Consider the following 23,313-nt stretch of genomic DNA (forward strand, 5'->3'; position numbering starts at 1 on the left):
CTACCCCGGGGTTCCCTGTGTCCAGTTTTCCTGTCCCTTCCTGCCTTCTTGTCTTTGAGGTTGGATCATTTTTTACCTCTAAATCCTGAGAGAGCTAAATGAAACCAGCTGCAGGTCAGGCTGCCCAAGGCAAATGGCAAAGGGGGAGGAAACAGAGCCATGTCGGGTAGGATTCCACCGAACCCCTTGGTGACTGGCTGTTGAATCCGTCACGGGCTGTACCGAGAGGTGAAATGTCACTGCAGAAAAGCTGGGTGACACCCAGTGTGCTGGTGGGGTGGGGGTGGGGGTGCCCAGCCTGGCTCTGGGCTTGGAGATGGATTGGGGCTCAAGATGCCCTTCTTGGTCCCTCCCAAGTGGGCTCCTCCCGATCCCCAGCAGCCTTTGGCAATGCTAGGTCAGGCCCCCTGGCTTTCTACTCACCATGCAGATCTCAGTTGCCACGAGGTAGCACAACCGATTGAACCATTTCACATAAGCCTCTAGGTTATTAGTCTTGTCACTGAAGCAGGGCTAGAAAAGACACAGGACTACACTCTGAGTTTTTTAGAACATGAAGACAGTCCAAGATCATTATAGACAATCCAGAAAATGTTGAAAGCCTCAAAACCATGCAGAAATACCAATGTTTTAATGTGTATCCTTCTAGTCTTTTTTTCTGTATATTTAAAAATGGAATTTGAAATGTGTAATATATATATCTTCATGGTTTTCCACATGAATATCTTCCTGTGCCACAAACTCTCCTTTGGAAACATGATTTAATTGATATAGAACATTCCACTGTACAAATACACCACAGTTTAGAAGACATTTTTTGGGAAGAGGGAAAATGATCAGAGTAGGAAGATTTGTATATAAGAAGGAATGGTGAGCAAAAAAAAAAGATAAGTGTGAGTAAATCTAAAAAAAAAAATTGATCTTATAAAACATTAACAATAATATCCAAATTGTGGAGTTAAAACAATCAAGATAAAAATAAAACCCTGCTATCTCAGATATGAAGCTACTCCAGAATCCAGCTTTCAGCCAAAGATTAGACAGGCCTATAAAACAAACAATAACACACGTGAGGAACGTGCTTCTAAGTTTAGTCAAGCACATGAGACCAAATGGGCAACACCTGCCTAAAAGTGAAGATAAGAAGGCAGGAAGGGACAGGAAAACTGGATGAACGGAAGTGGGGAATCTGGGGTAGAGAGAGAAAGGGGGAGAATGCTGACACATTGTGGAGATTGCAACCAATGTGGTAAAAAAATTTTGTGTATAAATTTTGAATGAGAAACTAATTTGCACTGTAAACTTTTACCTAAAGCAAAAATAAATAAATAAAAAGATAAAAATAAAACCCCAGACAAGTACTACATAGGATAAATAGGAGTGACTAACAATAAAGCAGGAAACCCTGGTGGCATAGTGGTTAAGTGCTACGGTTGCTAACCAAAAGATCAGCAGTTCAAATGCATCAGGCGCTCCTTGGAAACCCTATGGAGCAGTTCTACTCTGTCCTATAGGGTCTCTATGAGTTGGAATCAACTGGACAGCAACGGTTTTTGTTTTTTTTAACAATAAAGCATTCTTGGATCTTAATCTTTTTGAAGAGGAAGATAAGTATATTGGTAAACATGTTAACTTTTGTTAACTTAAATATGCAAGTAAAAATTGTCAAGATAATTTTCAACAAATAGAGGGGAAAGATGGAAAGGGGATCTATTATTCTAAAAGAAGTCAATAAAAGAGGAACAGAGAAACAGAAACGGTCAGAAAGATAATTGAAAAGTATAACAGAAGATAGCAAAAGCAAATCCATATAGATCAATTACAACCACTGTGATTAAAAAAAAAATTCAACTACTTGCTATTTTTAAGAGCTCCTCTTTTTTTACTCACAAACCCAAGGATATAAGTAAACAGTAAAACGTATTATGTGACAAATAGCACATAGCTATACTGATGTGGGAAACCCTGGTGGCGTAGTGGTTAAGAGCTATGGCTGCTAACCAAAAGAATGGCAGTTCAAATCCACCAGATGCTCCTTGGAAACTCTATGGGGCAGTTCTACTTCCGTCCTATAGGGTCACTATGAGTCGGAATCAACTTGACCACAATGAGTTCGGGTTCAGTTTCAGTTTATATTAGTGTGAGACAAAATAGACCTTAAAACAAAAAGCATTATAAGAGATCAGAGAGTGAATACATAATAATAAAAGTTTCAATTTTTCAGAAATATTCCATGAGTCTAAACTTGTTTGCACCCTAATAACATAGATTCAAAATCTGAAGAGTAAAACTGGTTAGGAAGGTGAAGCTCTCTAAAAGGAGAAATTGAATCCTACTGTCACAATGGAAGATTTTAGCACATGTGCCAGCAATCCATAGGTTCCAAAAAAAAAAAAACCCTTTGCTGTCCAGTCAATTCTGACTCATAGCAACCATATGGAAACTCTGGTGGTATAGAGGTTAAGTGCTACAGCTGCTAACCAAAAGGTTGCCAGTTCAAATCCACCAGGCGCTCCTTGGAAACTCTGTGGGGCAGTTCTATTCTGCCCTGTAGGGTCGCTATGAGTCGGGATTGACTCAAAGGCAGTGGGTTTGGTTTTGGTTTGGGTAGCAACCATATAGGACAGAGTAGAACTGCCCCGTAGGGTTTCCAAGGAGCGGCTGGTGGATTTAGACTGCTACCTTTTGGTTTGCAGCCAAGTTCTTAACCACTGGGCCACCAGGGCGTCAGCTGATAGCATAAAGAAATTTAAAATAAAAAAATACAAATATAAATTTGAACAACATCTAAGGATATATATCCTTTTCAAACATTTATAAAAACTGACCCAAAGCGGTCTAGAAAATTTAAAAAAATCTATATCATTCAGATTCCATTCTCTGATTAGAATATTAGAATTAAACTAGAAATAGATTAAAAACTTTATAAATTGGACATTTAAAAACATTTATAATCTACAGGCTAAGGATAAAATCGTGAGGGAAAGTAAAATGATAACAAAAATACTGAAAAATAAAACTTGGGGGCTGAAGTAAAAATGTATTTAAAAGGAAACAAATCTTTTTTTAATGTTTTTATTAGAAAAGAAGAAATGCTAAAATTGAGTTGAGCATCCAACTCAAGACATTAAAAAAACAGAGTAAATTGTAAAGAAAGTAGGTGGAAGTAAATAATAAAGATAATAAATGAAATAGTAAACAAAGATGCAATACCATATTTTAACACAAATAATGTGCCTAATTGTTTTTTACAGCAACATTTAAAAAAAAATTGGCATAGCAGCACTTATGAAAATACCTTGAGGGGGGAGTGCGCAGCTGGCAAACATATGTAGAAGGTGCGTGTTATTTGCATAAAAATAAGGTATATAGAATTAAAACAAATGCTCTTTATTTTAAAAGACTGATAAAATTGATGAACTTCTGGGAAGATTGAATAAACAATATTAGAGATGAATCAATATGGATGTGAAAAGACTAAAAAAATTGCTGGCGAATATTGTGAATAACTTCATGTTTGTAAATGTGAAAACCTAGGGAAAATGGTCAAATTTCTAAAAAATATATACATAAATTACCAAAACAGCTAAAGAAGAGCAAGAAAACCTAAACAGTCATATAACCATTAAAAACAAAAAAACTTGAATCACTATATAAAAGTCATCTCTTTGTTTTGTCTTTGTTGTAAGTATATCTATCACACACACACAAAAAAATCACACAGCTTATGCTAATTTGACTTTTTTACAGCTGTACAACCTGTTGACGTAATTGCAATATTTGGCTGTGCAAACCTACCCTTAATCAATGCAGTTTTCCGAAACTGTTAACCCCTACCCGTTCTTCCCCTCCCTTCCGCCCCTTGTAACCACTAAGAGTAGATTCTGAGGCTGCTTATGTACAACCAAAAACCTCATGGGATTTGGTTCCTTGGTTTGGAGGTTTAGGGTCATGGTTTCATGGGACTTTCCAGTTAATTGGCCTAATAACACATATAGTGTTTCTGTTCTACCCCCTAGTTTGCCGTGTGGTTCCTGGGGTCTAAAAAGTTTGCAGGTGGCCATCCAAGGAACAACTGGTCTCTATTTGCCTGAAGCAACAGAGGAAGAAAGAGAATCAGGGATAGGTGGAAGATATGGAATGTGTGGCTAATTGCCTACATGAACAACTGCCTCCTTTGCCATGAGACCAGAAGAACTGGACAGTGCCTGGATACCATTACTGAACATTTTGATCAAAGAGTCTATAGAAGAATCCTGATCAAAAGGGGGAACATGTACAACAGAATTTCAAATTGTCATGAAATCCAGACTTTCTGGAGCCATGGAGGCTAAATGAACTCCTATATCTATTACCCTGAAATAATCTTTAAACCTTAAACCAAAAAATATCTCCTGAAGTATTCTTAAAAACAAAAAATAGTTTGGTTTAACCAGTAAAGAATGTCTTCCTTGTGCTCTTTCAAAATCTGTCTATATGGTATCAAATTGGCAACAGCAACTGAAAAGATTAAATAGGAAACTAGGGGGAAGTGAGTTTATGTTGATGGAAGAGGAACAACTCCAGAAAAGGAGGGTGCTAATGGTGGCACAACTTGAAGAATGTAACCAGTGTCACTGAATTGTATATGTAGAAGCTGTTAAATTGAAATATGTTTTGCTATGTATATTCTCAACAACAACAAAAAATCTTTCAAAGAAAAGATCGGCTCAAGTAGTTTCATTGGTAAATTTGACCAAATGTTCCAGGAACAGGTTATTCCAATCTTTTACACTTATTTGCAGAGAACAGAGGAGGAAACAAAGACTAGACAAGTAGTGTGAAAATGAAAAAGAACAGGTCAATCTCAGTCATGATTATAGGTGCAAAAATCTTAAACAGACCATTAGCAACTGAATCTAGAGATCTGTGAAAAAGATATTATCACGACCAAGTTGTGTTTATCTCAGAAATGCATTTTGACATTAAAAAAAAAACTAATATAAGTAATCACTGAACAATTTAAAGGAGAAAACAGAACAAACAAAAAAACCCATATGATTAACGAGTCCAGAAAAAGCATTAAACAAAATTCAACAACCACTTAGGATAAGAATTCTTAGCACACTAAGAATAGGGTACTTCCTTAAGCTGATATAGCGCATCTAAAAAACAAAACAAAACAACAACCCTATAGCATTTTAAAAGCATTCCCTTTAAAATCAGGAGAAGGAAGCCAATTATCAACAATTCTATTCAGAGTTGTACCAGACGTGCTGATTAACACAATAAGCAAGAAAAAGAAATTCTATTAATCATACTGGGCTAGGTTATTCTGCAATAACCAAAAAGTTCAATATTTCAGAGACTTAAAAAACAAGATCTATCACTCATGCCCATGTCATATCAATGAATGGTTCTGTTCTATGACAACCACAGAAATAAGAATAAGAATTGGAAACAAAACTGCCGATCCTTATTCTTCTGATATAATTATTTATAATTGTCCTGGATTGAATTGTGTCCCCCCAAAATATCTGTCAACTTAGCTGGGTCATGAGTCCCAGTATTCTGTGATTGTCCACCATTTTATGTGATTTCCCTATGTGTTGTAAATCCTATCACTATGATGAAATGAGATGGATTAGTGGCAGTTATACTGATGAAATATACAAGATTAGATAGTGTCTTAAGCGAATCTCTTTGAGATATAAAACACAGAAGTGAGCAGAGAGACAGGGGGACCTCATACCACCAAAAAAGACACACCACCAGCAGGCTGCATCGTTTGGACCTGAGGTTCCTGCACTGAGATGCTCCTGGACCAAGGGAAGACTGATGACAAGGGCCTTCCTCCAGAGCCAACAGAGAAAAAAAGACTTCCCCTGGAGCCAGCGCCCTGAATTCAGACTTCTAGTCTACCGGACTGGGGGAGAATAAACTTTTCTTTGTTAAAGCCATACACTTGTGGTATTTCTGCTATAGCAGCAGTAGATGACCAAAAAATATATAATTGATATATGATATAACTGATATATGATATAAAAACCAAACCCAGTGCCGTTGAGTCGATTCTGACTCATAGCGGCCCTATACTATAATATAAAAACTTAAAAGAATACAGATTATTAGAATTAATAAGAATTTACAATATAGCTAGATGTAAAATTGATATATTAAAAAAATAGCCTTTAAACTAGTAACAAGCAGGTAGGAGATACAACAAAGAAGATAACCATGTGTGATATAAATCGGGTTGTTTTCTATTCACACACAGAAAAATTGACCAGTGGAGCAGAACAGAGTCCAGAAAGAGACCCACACATACATGGAAACCTGGAAAACAATGGAGTGACAGACTGCCAGGGCAGACCAGTGGATAACGGAACTCATAAATAAATGGGTCAGCACAATTGCTTATTTGTGTAGGAAAAAAAAAAAAGAAAGAAAATTAATCCCCACCTCAAGCCATATAAACACAAAATGAATTCCAGATAGATTGAAGACTTAAACATGAAAAACAAAATTTAAAAACTTGCAGAGGGAAAACATAGGAGGTTATCTTTATGACCTGGGTGGAGAGTAGGAAAGGATTTCTTAAACTCCAAAAAATGATCAAGGTAAAGTTTCATAAATGTGACCAGGTTAAAATGAAGAACACATGTTCATCAAAAGACATCCTAATGACAGTGAAAAGAAAAGCAACCAACCAAGACAAGAAAATTTACCATATGAAACTGACAAAGGATTATTATCTAGAATATATATTTTAAAATAACTACAAATCATTAAGAAAAAGACAAACAACCAGCAGAAAACTGAGCAAAAGTCAGGGACAGGTATTTCATAGAAGAGCAGACAAGAATGACCGAGACACATGAAATGGTGCTCAACCTAAAAGCTTAACGAAAACTTAAAAGCCTGACATTGTCAGTGTCAACGTGGATGAGGAGTGGGGATAACTCTCAGACACTCCTACTGGGCGTGTTCATGGCTACAACCTTATCCAGCGTTACCAGGTAAAGTGGACCATGTGCCCACCCTGCGATCAGTGATTCCCCTCCTACGGATACCCTAGAGCAACAGTTCTCAGTGTCGTCAGTTGTCTCCTGGGGGTCCCTGGAGCCCTTTGGAAGGATCTATAATGGCAAAACTATTTTCATAATAAGATGTTATTTGCCTTTTTACTCTATTGATATTTGCACTGATGGTGCAAAAGTAATAGTGGGAAAAATTGCAGGTGCTTTAGCACGAATCAAGCAGAGGCACCAAACCACACTAGTGGTCATCGTATTCTTCACTGCCACACAGTATATACATACGTATGAAGCCCACTGTAACCTAAGAAAGTCCTTGATGAGGCAATAAAACTTTTTAAGTTTTATTAAATTTTGACCCTTGAGTACACATCTCTTTAATGTTCTATGTGAAGATACAGAGAGTACACAGAAAGCACTTCTATGTGCTGAAGTTGTCTTGACGGAAAGTACTTATGCGGTTGTGAGCCCAACTAGCCACTTTTTTTTCATGGAACACCATTTTCACTTGAAAGAAGGGCTCACAGACAAACTATGGTTATCCAGATTTCCATATTTGGCAGATATTTTCTTGAAAATGAAAGAAATGAGCCTGTTACTTCAAGGAAAACAACTGACGGTATTTGTTGCCAATGATAAAATCCAAGGTTGCAATAGAAAATTGGGAATTATAAAACATGTATCCATTTCTATGAGCTTGACAGCTTCCCAATACTTAAAGACTTTTTATAAAGTGAGATCGGTAGTGATATTAATGAATGTGATTGTAAAATATCATAGTAATGAAACGTGTCAACATTTGGAAGATCTGAATAACTCATCTAGTGCTGCTATAACAGAAATACCACAAGTGGATGGCTTTAACAAAAGAAATTTATTTTCTCACAGTCTAGTAGGCTCGAAGTCCAAATTCAGGGCATCAGCTCTAGGGGAAGACTTTCTCTCTCTGTTGGCTTTGGAGGAAGGTCTTTTTCATCAATCTTCCCCTGGACAGGGAGCTTCTCTGCGCAGGGTTTAAAGGATGTGCTCTGCTCCCAGTGCTTTCTTGGTGGTATGAGGTCTCCAACTCTCTGCTTGCTTCCCTTTCCTTTTATCTCTTGAGAGATAAAAGGTGGTGCAGGCCACACCCCAGGGAAACTCTCTTTACATTAGATCAGGGAGGTGGCCTGAGCAAGGGTGGTGTTATAATCGCACCCTAATCCTTTTAACATAAAATTACAATCACAACATGGAGGGCAGCCACTCAATACTGGGAAGCATGGCCTAACCAAGTTGATACACACATTTTTGGGGGGACATAATTCAATCCATGACACTCAGTGAACTCGTATTTTCCAAATGACCAAATTGTGAACTTAAAAAATCATGCATGAGCTAAAGACTTCTTCAAAGTGCAAGACTAACCAATATAAAAAAAATATTTAGTGTAACAGAGTGCAGAAAGTTCATAGATGTGTTTTCAGATTCCACATTGCAATTAACCTTTAAAAGCTACCACTTGCTGAGTGTTAGTATAGTATCAAAGAAGAATACTCACAATCATCTGAAACAACTATAAAATACACCTCCCTTTTCCGACTACATATCTGTTGAGTTGGGTTTTCCTCAACTGATATAACGTATGCCAAGAGATTAATATAAAAGCAAATATGAGAATCCAGATGTCTTTTTTCAGTCAGACATGAAAGAGATTTATAAAAATACTATAAAACAATATCACTTTTCTTTTTGAAAACTTGTATATTTTTGTATGAATTTTTTTCTATTGAATAGACATAGAAAAAAAGTCATACATCAAGTATGAGACTAAAAACTAATTTGAAAAATATATGAAGGATACACACAAAACTTAAAAGTGGTTACCAGTGAGATGGAGGGGAATTTGATTTTTTTAATGCAAATAATGCTGTATTGTTTAAAATTTACATCAACAATGTAACTGTATTTTAAAATTATTATAATAGAGTACTTTCAAATTTATACTTATAAAAAATCTGGGAAAGACACTCTAAACTATTGGTGGTGTTTACTTCTGGGTAGCATGACTAGAGGCACTACTCGTTATTTTTTTTTTGCACTTTTTAATTGTGTTTTAGATGAAGTTTTGCAGAGCAAATTAGTTTCTCATTAAACAATTAATATACATATTGTTTTGTGACATTGGTTGCCAACCCTGTGACATGTCAACACTCTCCCCTTCAGGACTTTGGGTTCCCCATTACCAGCTTTCTTGTCCCCTGCTGCCTTCTCATCCTTGCCCCTGGACTGTTGTGCCCATTTAGTCTCATTTTGTTTTGGGCCTGTCTAATCTTCGGCTAAAGGGTGAATCTCGGGAGCGCCTTCAGTACTGAGTTAAAAGGGTGTCAGGGGCCATACTCTCAGGGTTTCTCTGAGCACTACTCATTTTATTTTCACTCTATGGATTTAATTTGTTATAGTGATTTTTGTTCCTTTTATAATTAAAAGAGAGAATTAAAAAGAAAAAAAATCACTTCTCTTAGTAACTTTTTATTTTGGAAAATATAGTTATTTTCCATAAAATATGTTAACATGTAATGGGGCATTATTATTTTTGAATAAATACTTGAGAATTATTTTTTAATTTCAAATATAATAAATATTGATTGATGTGACGCATATAAGTAAAAGTTCTTTGAGGTCTTCAAGAATTCTCAAGAATGTAAAGGAGTCCTGAGACCAAAACTTTTGAGAACTAATGCCCTAGAGAAATGTGTGTCCATGTGCACCAGGAAACAGGTATAAGAATGTTCATAATTCCAAAAAGTTGAGAACAATTAACATGTCCATCTACAGTAGAGTGGATAAATAAATGTTATGTGCAATCTTGATATAAAAAAAAACCAAACCAAACCCAGTGCCGTCAAGTCGATTCCGACTCATACTGACCCTATAGGACAGAGTAGAACTGGCCCATAGAGTTTCCAAGGAGCGCCTGGTGGATTTGAACTGCTGACCCTTTGGTTAGCAGCCGTAGCGCTTAACCACTATGCCACCAGGGTTTCCAATCTTGATTCACAGTAAGTATTTCACAATAAAAACTAATACTTGAGAATGGCAAAAAACCCAAAACATCTTCTTAGAAGTAGCAAAGTCTCCCTTCCATCTCTGACCCTTGGTCCCAAGACTGCCTTCTCCAGAGCAACCAGCATTCCTGAGATGGTTTATGCACCTGGGCAAGCATATAAGTATACATACACCTTCCTTTTTTGTTGTTGTTACACAAATGGTCACATACTCTTGTCACTGTTCACTCTACTTTTTCCTCTCAACAATGGATTTTGGTGATTGTTCCATACTTATTCTTTTCAATAGTTGCATAGCATTCCATTTATGGATTATTATAATTTTTTAATCCAGTCCTCATGATGGGTGATAAGGTAGTTTGCTCCCAGTCTTTGGTAATAATACGCATGGTATATCCAGAATATTTTTGTACACACATCTTTGTGAACCTGGGTGTGCATATCTGTAGGATAAATTATTAAGTGTGGAATGTTGGGGCCAAGGGTGTACGTTTAAAGTGTTGCTGCCATTGCCAAGGCGCCTGGCAAAGTGGCTGTGCCCATTTTGCAATCCCCCCAACAATGTATGAGAATGTGTTTCCCTACACATTGATCCCCACAGTGTGTTCTCCAACTACTTCATTTTTGCATATCTGATAGACGAAGATGCTCTCTCATTTAACTTGTACCACTTTTTTTTTTTTTTTTCAGGTGTGAGGGTGGAAGATACCCTTTTTCCAGTTCTGGTTTGGAGTTAGCCGACTTTTTAAAACGCCAGGCACCCTGCTGGTTGGGCTCAGAGATGGGAGAAGTCTTGAAATCCAGGTGTGTGGGACGGTGTTTTAAGGGAGGCCCATAGTAACAGCTCCACTCCTTACCAGGGGAAGGGGGCGCGGTTACCTGTCCCGGAAGGCGTGCATCAGCCTGCGCTTCCCCGAGTGGCCGCTGGAGGGCACCGGCGCCCACTAATCGCACTGGGAGGGGCCTCGGGGTTCCCGAGTGCTGTAGAGCATCCTTCACCTTCATCCCCAACCAGGGCCACGGCCTGACCCGAGGCTCTCGCGGTGGCCTGCCCGGCGACCCTCCCTCCCTCGCCAGGTGGATGACCACGCTGGGCACTTCCCACCTGCCCAGGCTACCCCGGGACTCTGGGCTGTCGCATCTGTTGAGCTCGGGACCGTCTGCGAGCTGGAGGGGCGTGGGCAGGGTCCCTCCATGCCCTATCTGACGGCTCTAGGCCCCTTCAAAGCTCGCCCAGCTAATGCTCTTTGGATCCCCCAGAGAGACCAGTGGGCGGGAGCCACTGCTGGGACAGCCTACCTGTGTGCTGGACAGAGGGTCCTTGTTCACAAAAGCCTGGACAAACTCCTCAGGCCCGATGTGTCGCAGCCGTTCCTGCAGGGGGATCGTTCCTGCATGGTGCACCTGCCCTGCTCCCTGGGTGCCCCCGCCCTCCCTATGGGGCCTATGGACACCTGTCCTTCATTCTGGGGCCCAGGGTATGGGTTCTGAGCTGTCATAAAGCTCCTTTCCCTGAGGGGGGCAGCCATACCTCTCCCCTCCCCAGCCTCTGAGGCCAGCCACAGTGCCTGGGTCCTGGAGAATGGCCCCACAGGGAGAGTTTGCTGGGTGTGATATCCAGGGACTGCCTCTTCCAAGGAGGCCTGGCAGCTAAGAGCGTGGGGTCTGGAGTCAGAATTGAATCCTAGCTCTGCCCTCACTGCTGTGTGAACTCAGGCAAATCACTTAGCCTTTCTGGGCCTGGGTTTCCTCATCTGCAAAATGGGAATAATAATGGTACTACCTGGTGGGAAGATGAAATGAGACAGTGCATGTAAGCGATGAGTAGTGTCTGGAGAGCAGTAAAGTGGCCATGAATGGTGAGGTTTGGCAGGAACGAAGCCCACTCCCCAGCCTCCCCTTGGCCTTCTACATCCACAAGGAGTGCAATTTGTTGGGGTGAGGCCAGGGGTCCTCCTCACAAGCAGGAAGGGCTTGTTGGGGCAGCTCTGAAAGCTGGGGCAGGTTTAGTGTGTTGGGGTGAGTCCCAGATGGGGAAACTGAGGTGTAGGTGGGGAAGGCACTTGTCCTGGGGATCACACAGCAGGTGGTATCAGAGCCAGGGTTTGAACCCATCACTCTGCCCCAGGCCTAGGCTCTCCTGCCCTCCTGCTTCTTGCCACAGGACAGAGTGGGACACTGCTCCAGAGCTCAGGGCCCTCCAGAGACGCCCTGCTGTAAGAGGCTCAGGCCCCGTGTTATGCTGAGATGAGGGGCCTGGGCCAGGTAAGAGGGCCAAGGAGTGCAGAGGCTCCCCCAGTCATTCCAGCTCTGGATCTGGACAGAGGGTGATCAGGCCTGCTCACCAGCTCCACGTGGGTCAGCTGCTGGGCCAGTGTGTAGGGATCATTGCAGACACCAAGGAGCTCCCGGTGGATAGAGGCTGGTGGCTTGGTCCTGTAGGAGATGGGCTTGTCGGCACCCACTAGGCCTTCCGGCCCCTGGCCCAGAGCCGCCAGCTTCTTGTGCAGGGCCTGCAGGAGCTGGTGCATCCTCTTTCGGTAGGCCTGCAGTGGGGCGGGCGGGGTGGAAGAGGGGTGCTCAGACCAGAGTACTCATCTCTGCATCTCCCAGAGTCAGCAGAATGGACTCAGGTCTCTGGAGAAAATGCCAGGTACCAGCAGGCGTGCCAGGACCTGCCCCACCCCAAATAGGCCCCAATCCCAGGCAAGTTAGGCTTGGGAACAAAACTCAAGGCCATTTGGAGAGAAGGCCGCCGTGTTATGGTGGGAGCTGAGAAGCACAAACATCAGGAGTCCAGCTACCTGAGCTGTCAGGGGAGTGGGCAATGCAGGGTGACAGAGGAGAGAGAGAAGAGGGAGACAAGGAAGGGGCAAGCCCTGGGCCAGTTGGCCTTGTCAGAAGCCTTCCTGCCCTCAGCCTCACCGCCCTGTCCTCTGCCCCACGTCACCCTCTGTGATTTCTTTAGAGCCCTAACTACTGTTGGAGACAACCTGGTGTGTTCCTTTGTGCTGCTCCCCTCTGTGTTCTCAGAGCGAGCCAGGTCTGGCACGGGGTGGGTGCTCATGACCACTCACTGTACCAACCCTCACCTTACCACTCAGTTTGGACCACAGATTCCTGCTCTGGGCCACATCCTAGGCTGGGTGCACAGGGATAAAAAGCCATGGCCCTGCCCTCGAGGGGTGCCCATCCTTCCCTTCCCAAGGAGAAGTTGACTATCCACTCCTCTTCCCAGGGTCAGCTGTATCAAGGAATGTGCCAAATGGGGTGGGCTTATTAGGTGACATGTCGACATGTTCCTGAAGGGTTTTTTGGTCAATAACCACAGAGCAGGGCCCTGAGCTCACCAGCCTATGACAAATGGCCCCACCAAAGGGAGTGTCTTAGGCCAGGTTCTCTAGAGAAGCAAAACCAGTAAAGTGTATAAACGTATATATGGAGAGATTTATATCAAGGAAATGGCTCACATGGTTGTAGAAGCTGGAATATCCCACGTCTGTGGGTCAGGAGAGAGGCTTCTCCTGATTCACGTAGCCGCAGGGGCTGGCAAACCCAAGACTGACAGGTCAGAGAGCAGGGCTCTTGCTCGCAGGCTGCGAAGATTGGCAGGCAAGACCACAGGTAAGCTGCTAGCTCAAGTCCCAAGAACTGGAGGCTGGACAAATAGGAGCTAGCTGCAGGCTTCAGAGTGAGCAAAAGCCACAAGCCTTGCCAGAATGTCCACTTATATTCAAAGTAGGCCACAAGCTCAAGGAAACTCCCTTTCAACTGATTGGCTATCACAGCAGATCCCATCATGGCGGTGATCACATTATATCAGGTCTCATCATGGAAGTGATCACATCATATGACTGCCAAACCACTGAGTATCATGGCCCACCCAAGTTGACACATAACTTTAACCATCACAGGGGACTCAATCCCACTTGAGCCAAGGAGCTGGCCTGGTATTGCCAGAGGCAGGAGGTATGGCAGTCAGAGCCTGGTCTCCCAAGAATGATGAGGAATCAGCTGGACAGGGCCAAAGAGGGCTCAGGAAATAAGGAGATATGACTAGTCAGTGTTGTCAGGTAATTTAGATAACAAAAGAGCATTTTCCTTTATGTAATTCTGAACCACACAAACCCAATGAGAAGCATCATTGTGGGGGCAGGTGGGGCATCTGGGCCTCAACACTTCTTTGAAGTCTCTGATGGGGGCCAAGGGAGGGTGGTTGATGCCCAGGGGCTGTTGGTGCCCAGTGTTCTGGGAAGGGCAGAGCCCTCAGGACACAGAACAGGACAGGCGGCTGTCAGTGGACAGTCCTTGCATGTAACCAAGAGAGAAGGCTCTCACTGATTAGCTGGGGCAGTTTGGGTAAACTGAGGCCCGTCTTTCTGCTTGGTCACCCACAGAAGTAATGGCCCTTCTTTGCTCTGTGCATCCAAAAGTGTGGTCAGGGTGCTATCTTATGGGTTCTACCTGAGCGCAGGAAGAGGTGAGTAGGGTTCAGTCATAGCCAGTCCTTGTGACACGATGGGCCATCTGTGAGTCCTGCACCTCCACCTGCCCTCTAGTCGCTCTTTCTTGCACAGCCAACCATCTCACAAGAGGGCTACCACTGCTGTCGCCTTTCCTCGCCTCCCAGTCATCCCTCAAACACCCCCACTTGCTGCCACAGTGAACTGACTCTCGCTGTCACCCTGGGGCCTACTGTCACTAAACCAATGTCTCAGGCTAAATCTGCTTTGGCTGTTGTCCTGGCCTCAGCCTCCAGTTCCTCCTGCCTCTGTCTGCAGGCATGTCTCCATCCCCCCTCATTACATGCTGGGCTCTTCCTGCCTCTGTCCAGCCCTGTCTCCTCACTGTGTCCTCTGTTCCTGGATCTTCCAGTGCACATCCATAGTGTCAGTCAGTGTCTGGTGTGGACCTTGCCCACATGTGCATGTTCGGCCTTCCCTCTGCTCTCCAGAGCTGCACAGAGAGTGGTCCACCTGAGCTCTCCGCAGTTCCAGGCACTCCAGGCTTAATACACTCTTTTCTCTCAGAGCTGGTCCTCTTCCCACATCCCTCTTTTAGTGAATGGCTCAGCAGCCATCACGCCTGTAGGCTGGAGGTCATCCCTGACACCACTGTCTCTCTCCTGCCACTCCAGCCACCACCAGTCCTGTTGGTTTTACTGCCTTCTACTTCCATGTGTCCCCACCACTGTCACCAGGGCTCTCTCCATGGTCCAGGCCTTCTAAATAGTCCACTTGCATCCATGCCGGTTTCACCCTCCACTCTGTAGGCTGAGTGTTTGTTGAAATACAGATCTGATCACACAGCCCCTGTCTTTGAAATGCCTGCCTCCAAAGCATGGTTAAGGCCCCTGAGGGCAGTTCTGGCCACGCCCAGTGACCTCCACATGCCCCTTGCTCCCCTCTTAGTGCTCCATGTACAGATCACCTGTGTCCTTGCAGGGCCTCTGCGCCCTTCTCCCTTTGGCAAGCTCTCCTCATCTTTTGGCTTGAAGCTTGAGCATCAGTTCTCAGGGCCAGCGGCCTTCCTGCATCTTGATTCTAGAGCTATCACGTGAGTCTCCTCTCACTAGACTACAAGCACTGGCCACTCTTTGCCTGTTACTCATCCCCAGCATGGTGGCTAGGCCTGGGCACATACCTCTATTGAATGACTGCATGGACATGGCCTTCCAAGTATTTGTCAGTCATTCTCCCCACCTAGACATCATCAAGAATGCAGAGTCTGCCTGTCATTTGATATAACCACATGGCTACCTTATTATTATTTTTAATGCAGATAGTTTTGCAGGACTTGTTTCTATTGAGGTGGTAAAAACGATTAACATGCTTGGCTGCTAACTGAAATGTTGGAGATTCATGTCCACCCAGAGGGACCTTGGAAGAAAGGTCTGGTGATCTGGTTCCAAAACGCAGCCTTTGAAAACCTTATGGAGCACAGCTCTACTCTGACACACATGCAGTCGCCATGAGTTGGGGTTGACTTGACAGCAACTGGTTACTGGTTTACATTTAACCAATACTCACTCCAAATAATCACCATTTCCTGTTTGTTAATTCATATAGACTTTTTCCAGTGATATAAACTTCAAGTTGACCTGTTGATTCTTTCCTAAATCTACTGCTCCCCTCTGAATGGGGGGTGATATTCTTCTCTTTGACCTCCTCTTATTCACACTAATTCCTGTTATGAACAGAGGCTGGGAGATCACCTGGGAAGTCTCTGAGCCACCAAGGGCGCCAAGGTGCTCCCTTGTCACTCCCATGAGCCCATGCTTACAGAGCCCAGTGCATGCCAGGACCATGCAGCACCCTCTTTCGGCCCATTGAAACTTGCCCAATGTCTGTAAGGACAGCAGGTTTGGAGCTCTCTTTTCCATCTATTTCCACTGAGCCACCTGCCACAGGCACACAGCAGGTTCGAGTGTGGAAGTCGTCTGAGGCTGGCTCTCTGGGTGCCTCCAATTCTTTTGGGCATTTCACAATTAGAAACTCTCGTCTCTGGCCGATCGGGCATTGGACCCTGTTGCCCGTAGTTCTTGAAATCTCCTTGAGCCCAGGGCTGATATCCTCCTGGGCTCAGCCCCCACTGGGCAGGTGCTCTCAAGGTTCCCATGACTCTGTATCCCCACCAGGTTGTCTTTGGTGTCAGCTTTCCACCACTTCTGCCCTCGGAGGATGCTGGAAAGGTAGTGGGGTCAGTTCAGTGGACAGTGGGCGTGAGTGAGTGGGAATGGCAACACAGGTCCAAGGGGAGGAGCTGCCCGTCAGGTCTGCCTCCTCCTGCAGCAGCAGCCAGCCCAACGGGTGTGGCCAGAGCACCACTGTCCTCCTCTCCTTTTCCCCCTTCTTGGGGCTGTCACAACTGCAACCTCTGGGCCATCCCCAGGCTCCCCAAATGTCCATCAACCTCAGCACTGGTGTCCCTAACCCATAACCACGAAGTCCAACTTACTGGGAGCTCCTCCAAAGTCAGGCTGGGCACGACACTCCTGGGTCTTCTGCCTAGCATGGGGTGGCCCAGAAGTGTCTCAACTCAAGGGCCAGGTGCTGGGAGGCTTCCCTGGGAATTCCCAGAACCCACAATCGTGGAGAATATTCTCCTCACCTCTTCTACAGTGTTTCGTTCCCAGCTGCTGAATAGTGGGGAGGGCAGTGAGGAAATGGCAGGGGGGGCAGGAGAAAAGAGAAGGCGCCACTTTTCATTGCCACCTGATAGGGAACCCAGAACAAAAGGGGCCCTGGGTCTCGAGCTGTCTCCTGTAGTCCCTGAGCACCCCTTGTTCTCCTCACAGCCCTGTGAGGGAGGGATTACTATCCTCCCTTTTATAGAAAGAAAATGAAGTATCAGAGAGGTCAAATAACTTGTCCAGTGACACACAGCTCTGGAAACACCCGTTGCATTGTGCATGGCGCTTTCTATTATTTGATTCCAGCCTTGTGTGAGAAATCCTTTAAAAGTTAATCCTCACATACATGCCAAAATATTTTCAGAACAAAAGATATAACATGTGATTTGCTTCAAAATAATGTGGGGGGTGAGAGGGAAAGTGTGTGGGGGGTTAGAAGAAACACGTTTGGTAAAATGGTGATAATTGTTGAAGCTGGGTGATGGGAACACAGCAATTTATGGTGACTATTTTTTTTTTTTTTTTAAATTTTCCATAATGAAAAGTTTAAAAATAATCCCCATATGCCTGAGTTTTGGGAACCATTTGGTCCTAATCATAGCTCACATTTCCCAAGTGCTCACCATGTGCTGGGCCATGAACCAAGAGTGTATGTGACTTTAGGGACTCCATACTGCATAGCTGTACAGTGCTAGTGTTTACTATCCCTATTTTCCTGATGAGGAAACTGAAGTTCAGAGAGATGAAGCACCTTGCCCAAGGTCACACAGATGTGATTCTGGTTCTGGATCTGTGCTCAGGGGGTCTGAGTCCTCCGTGCCCTGTCCTCATCTGTCTGTCATTCAACGTTCCCCAGCTCCTATGTCATGCCCTACCCATGTCCAGGACTGAGGGAGGAGCAACCTGCAGTTCACCTGCCAGGGTAGGAAAACCTGCACCCAGAGGACCTTCTCTTTGGAAAAAGGTGTTTCTGTGGAAAGGCAACTTAGGATAATAAAGACACATGGGAACACCCCTGGCCTGAACCTGGAAGTCTGTGGGTAGAGTGGGAGCCAGGGAACCTCTGTTCTATCCCAGCCCCCTCAGCATGCCTCGTTGGCTCAGAAGGGGAGGAATAGGAAATGCCTTGAGTGATTCCTTTCTGCTCTGAAAACCCACACCTAGTGGGTGACTGCTCCCCCGAAGCCCATTCATAAGTCTCAACTGCATCTGTTTTTCATCTATTGGGTGGTAAGATAGATTTCCTAGCACAGCCTGATGTCAAGCCTGACAGATTCTCAGGGGTTCTGCAAAGAGGCACTGGTTTCCTCGTGGGAAGCCATCCCAGGATTTACATACTATCCTCCACCAACGTGGCCAGAACACCAATGTGTGCCTCTGAATGTCAGCAGCATTTCAGGTAAGGAAAACCACTCATCCACGCACTCACCTGTCCTTCCATCTCCACCCATCACCTACCTGCCCATCCATTCATCTACCCACCCACCCATCTACACATCCATCCATCCATCCATCCATCCATCCATCCATCCATCCATCCATCCATCCATCCATCCATCCATCCATCCATCCATCCATCCATCCATCCATCCATCCATCCATCCATCCATCCATCCATCCATCCATCCATCCATCCATCCATCCATCCATCCATCCATCCATCCATCCATCCATCCATCCATCCATCCATCCTCCCTCCCTCCCATCCACCTACCCATCCATCTACCCATCCATTCATCTAGCCATCCACCCACCCATCCACCAGCTCATCCATCCATCCTCCCTCTCACTCACCCACCCATTCATCCTTCTATCCACCTATCTATTCAGCATTACTACTTTTATCCTTCCCATTTTTCTGTCAATCTTTCAACATACACTTACCCATAAATCCACCTGCCTACCCAATTACCCAAACATCTCTTCTCCTGTATACCCATCCATCAAAGTAGCCAACTCTCTATCCAGCTAGTCAGATAGAATTTCCCCACACCTCTACCCACTCTCATCCATCCAATCAATAAGCCTTCCCTGACACTGTTCCATGCTGCATCCTAAGCTGGGTGTGAGGATCTGGAGATGAATCAGGGGATGTAGATGAGGAGGAGAGAGAGGACCTGAACTTCATTTCACTGGGCCCTCAGAACTGTTCAGCCACTTGCCAGCTATGTGAAATGACCCCACAACAGAGCTTTCCTCTCAAAGGCTTACTTATGTCTTGGGCTTTATGGCTGTCTGTTGCCTAGCCTGCCTCTTCAGTTTTCCTTTTGTTTCATGTGCCGCTGGCTCTGCCGTGTCCAGATCCACTTTTGGGTACATCACTAGCTACCAGGTTGCCACGTTCAGTTCCCTCCAAGGGAAATGACATATAACGTTCTCTCCTTCCAGATAAATTGACATCAGTGCTTGCCACATGGTAATTCTGGAGATGCTGATAAGCCCTCTCCTCCTAAGCAAACCAGGAGCCCTCCATCCCCTTTCTGGGGGCCGTTGTCATCTTACCATCATCCTGGGAGGTGGGCCTATTGTCTTCCTTTCACCCACAATGGCAGTGAGGCTCAGTGACCTTAGGTGCTTCCCAGAAGTGATACAGCTGGGAGTGCGGAGCTCAGGGACACCTCACTTCCCAGTATACCCTCTGCCTCTCAAGCCATCAGGGTTTCTAAGTGCAGGGCCCAGGAGTCACTTTTACCCTGTGGTGTGGGTTTTAGTTGCGGGGGGCCCTCTCTCCTCCTCTGTCCCCACCCTGCAGGGTTTACACAAGCTCAGCCCCTGGAGGCTGAGATGGTTCCAAGAGAACCTGTGCATTCAGCAGGTGGTAGTCACTCTGACCATCATTATTGCAGTTCCTCCTCCAAAGCCCTTTTTCTGCCCCTGACTGACAGGTCCTGAGTTTTGCCTCCTTGTCCAGGAGCACTGACTGCCAGCCCAGACCTGGTCATGGTGTAGGGGCAGGACGAGGGAGGCTTCTATGGCATAAGGCTGCAGGATGTGAGCCCTGCCAGGCCCTCCTAGTGAGTTGCAGACCATTGGGCCTGACTTGTGACCACAGAGCCCACAGGTGGGTCTTCCCTTGCCTGCCATTTGATGCCAACGATGAGAGAAGGCCAGGAGAGAGGCCAGGAGAGAAGGCCTGGAACCACATGTCTGGCTCCGCTTCAGCTGTGAAACTCATCAGGTGTGTGGCCTTGGGCAAGTGCCTCAACCCCTTGGTGGGACTTCAGTGTGCAGTGTGGGGGGAGAGGAGGATCCTGAGAAGGCAGCCAGGGAACTGGATCAGGTCCTGTCAGTGAAGGTGCAGAGAGAAACAGTGAACTGGTATGCCCCAGGCACCCACCTCATCACAGGGAGCAATGCGGCCCACCACGTCCTTCATGTGCCCGATGGCTGCCTCCTCCTGGAAGTCTCGCGGGAAGGTCTCTGTCCACTCGGCCAACAACTGGAGCAGCTTGGGGCCAAACTTCCGAACTCGGGCCTGCAAGGCAAGCCGAGGGGTGCCCGCACTTGGTGAAGGGTGCTCAGGATGTGGGGCCACATCAACCACACTCTGTGTGTCCTGTGGTGACCCGAGTCTGGGCTAACAGTGGTGCAGGGGTGGTGGCTGATGCTGAGGAGGGCAGACGACACTGGCAGCAGGGGCGGCAGACATACATTTTGGGGTGGGTCACCTCTTGTTTTTGCCTTCCTGGCGTCCCTTTCTGTGGTGACAGCACCTCGGTCTTCTGGGGTGATTATATCAGAGGCACTTTCCCTCCTTCCCAGCCCATGGGGTTCTGGAGCAACTGACCTCACCCCAGGGTTCCCAGGTCAGTCCAGGATCAGGGCTGGCCAGTCAGAGCACTGAATACCGTGCACAGTGACTGGTTCGTGGATGAGCATGCGACCTAAGCTAGGCCAATGACCTGTTGAGGAAGGTGTTTGCTCTTCCCATGGGGTCAGAGAAGGATAGAAGGTGAGCCTGAAGATGTGGATGCTGATGCTGGGTTGTCACCATGCAGGGAGAGCCTGCCCCAGAATCAGGCCAGCCCAGGGGAAAACATAGCAGAGGGTCAGGGGTGAGAAAGACTAAGTTCAGTGATGCCATTTGAACCTCTGGAGCCAGAAGTTATGGGCACCAATCAGGCCAAACAGGTGGTCCCTTTGCCTTGGGCCAGTTGAAGTTGGGCTTCTATCACTATAATAATAGAGCCCAACTGACACTTGCATAAATAGAGCCACAACCCAGTTGAATCTGTACAGGGACAGAGAAATGGACATGGGGAGCCCAGGAAGGTTAGGCAGTCAGCAGAGAAGGAAGGGTAGAAGGGAGTGTGTTGGCAGAAGAAGCCCAGCAGAGGTTGCAGGGCTACCCCAGGTCTGGCTTAGTGTGAGGCTCCCACCAAACCAAAACCAATCCCACTGCCGTTGAGTCAATTCTGACTCCTAGCGACCCTATATGACAGAGTAGAACTGCCTCATAGGGTTTCCAAGGCTGTAAATCTTTACGGAAGCAGACTGCCACATCTTTCTCCCATGTAGCAGCTGGTGGGTTTGAACTGCTGACCTTCTGGTTAGCAGCTAAGTGCTTTTAACAACTGTGCCCAGGGCATTGGAAAACAGCACTGGGGTTAAAGGTGCTGGGTCTGTGCCTTCGGCTCTGGGACTCAGACAGAACCCGCTCTGATCTCAGGTGCCTTGTTAGGAGAATGAGGACCATCACTGCCTCCTCGAGAGGCTAATGCCATGAGGGCATGTCAGGGGGGCACTGGCCCGAGCTGGGTATACTTGGAGCCCCTGTCCGGCCCTGCCCCTCACCTTGTCCAGCACCGGCTTGTCCAGCTGCTGCTGCTCGATGCACAGGTGGCACACCCGGGCCAAGAGCTCCCGGGGCTCGATGAAGAGGCGAGAGCTCAGCAGGAAGGTGAATATGTAGGCTTTCTGGGGGGACATGTGGAAAAGGTAGCTCATGCTCATGAGAGCAGTTGGTTTAGACGTGCCTCCCAGCCTACCCTCCTGGCCCCCTAGGCCCAAGGCCAGTCCCGGCCCTGTTGTCTCCCCCATGCCTGGTGCAGGGAGCCCACCCTGCTGCCCCTCCTCTCTGCTGGGGGGCTCACCTACCTCGGGGTAGTAGTCGGGTGTAGGCACAAGGTGCTGGATCAGGGTGTCCAGGGAGGCTGAGGATGGAGCTCCTTTCAGGAGGGGCTGCCCGGTCTGCTCGCCATCTGTGGACTCGGTGGGGGGTGGTCCAAAGCTGCCTGGGGTCACCATATCGGAGGCACTCAGTGTGCGGGGCATGCCTGCCTGCAATGGCAAGGGGCAGTTGAGGCAGGCTGAGCTGGCGTCTACAGGGCCCCAGGGCTCCTGGCTGGGCAGGCCCTGTCCCTTACAGGCACTCTGCCCACCGGACCCTAGTAATCACTTCCAGGAAGGTCTGCAAGGACCCACCCCACATCACAGCATCCATTCTCCTTCCTCTAACAGTCCCTCAACTCTCCCCAAGAACCATTTCTCTTCTTAGTCCCAGCCATTTAGGTCGTTTCTGACAAGGCCAGGGTTATCAGCATATTCCTCCTGCCCTGGCCACAGAGATTGGCTCAAGGATGGGCCTGGTCCAAACTAGGGGGCTCAGACTCAATCCTAGAATTCGTGTGGCACTTGAGAATCTCTTTCCACTGGGATCCCTCAGCTGGTGGAACATAAGCCCAACACTGTTGGGGCCATCTTGTCCCCAGGAGGCACCAGAAAAGTCGACATGTTTCCAAGGACATTGTCTGAGGCCCTGAACCCTGCTGTGCTGAAGCTGGTCCATAGGCTTCTCCATGGCTGTATGAGCCTGTTTGAGTTTCTGCCAGGTGCAATGAAAATGGCTGCCCTTGTGTGTTTGATGAATAAATGAATGGACACTCTGGGGAGGGGAGAAAGGCTGCACTCTGTAGCCTGGCATTCAAAGCTCTTTGTGATTAGGACCTGCTGATCTATCCAGGCTCAACTTCCCTCACTCTTCATCATATACTCTTGGTATGTTTTATTGTTATTAGTTGCTGTCGAGTCACCTCCAACCCATGGTGACCCCATGTACAACAGAATGAAATGTTGCCTGGTCTTGGGCTATCTTCATGATCACAGATATGCTTGAGTCCAC

General features: G+C 46.1%; 1 protein-coding gene across 1 annotated transcript in view; it reads right to left on the reverse strand.

The window, feature by feature from the left end:
• Positions 1-23,313, reverse strand: part of RASGEF1C (RasGEF domain family member 1C) — a 136,593-nt gene that overhangs the window by 21,289 nt on the left and 91,991 nt on the right. Inside the window, exons 3-8 of the mRNA XM_049874557.1 lie at positions 22,290-22,472; positions 21,987-22,109; positions 20,530-20,667; positions 12,406-12,606; positions 11,360-11,434; positions 424-513 (exon numbers count right to left, since the gene is read on the reverse strand). Coding sequence (XP_049730514.1) covers positions 424-513; positions 11,360-11,434; positions 12,406-12,606; positions 20,530-20,667; positions 21,987-22,109; positions 22,290-22,466 — 804 coding nt within the window. The 5' untranslated portion in view covers positions 22,467-22,472. The remainder of the gene's footprint in view (positions 1-423; positions 514-11,359; positions 11,435-12,405; positions 12,607-20,529; positions 20,668-21,986; positions 22,110-22,289; positions 22,473-23,313) is intronic.

The sequence above is a fragment of the Elephas maximus genome, chromosome 2, assembly GCF_024166365.1.
Source record: "Elephas maximus indicus isolate mEleMax1 chromosome 2, mEleMax1 primary haplotype, whole genome shotgun sequence".
Lineage (NCBI taxonomy): Eukaryota > Metazoa > Chordata > Mammalia > Proboscidea > Elephantidae > Elephas > Elephas maximus.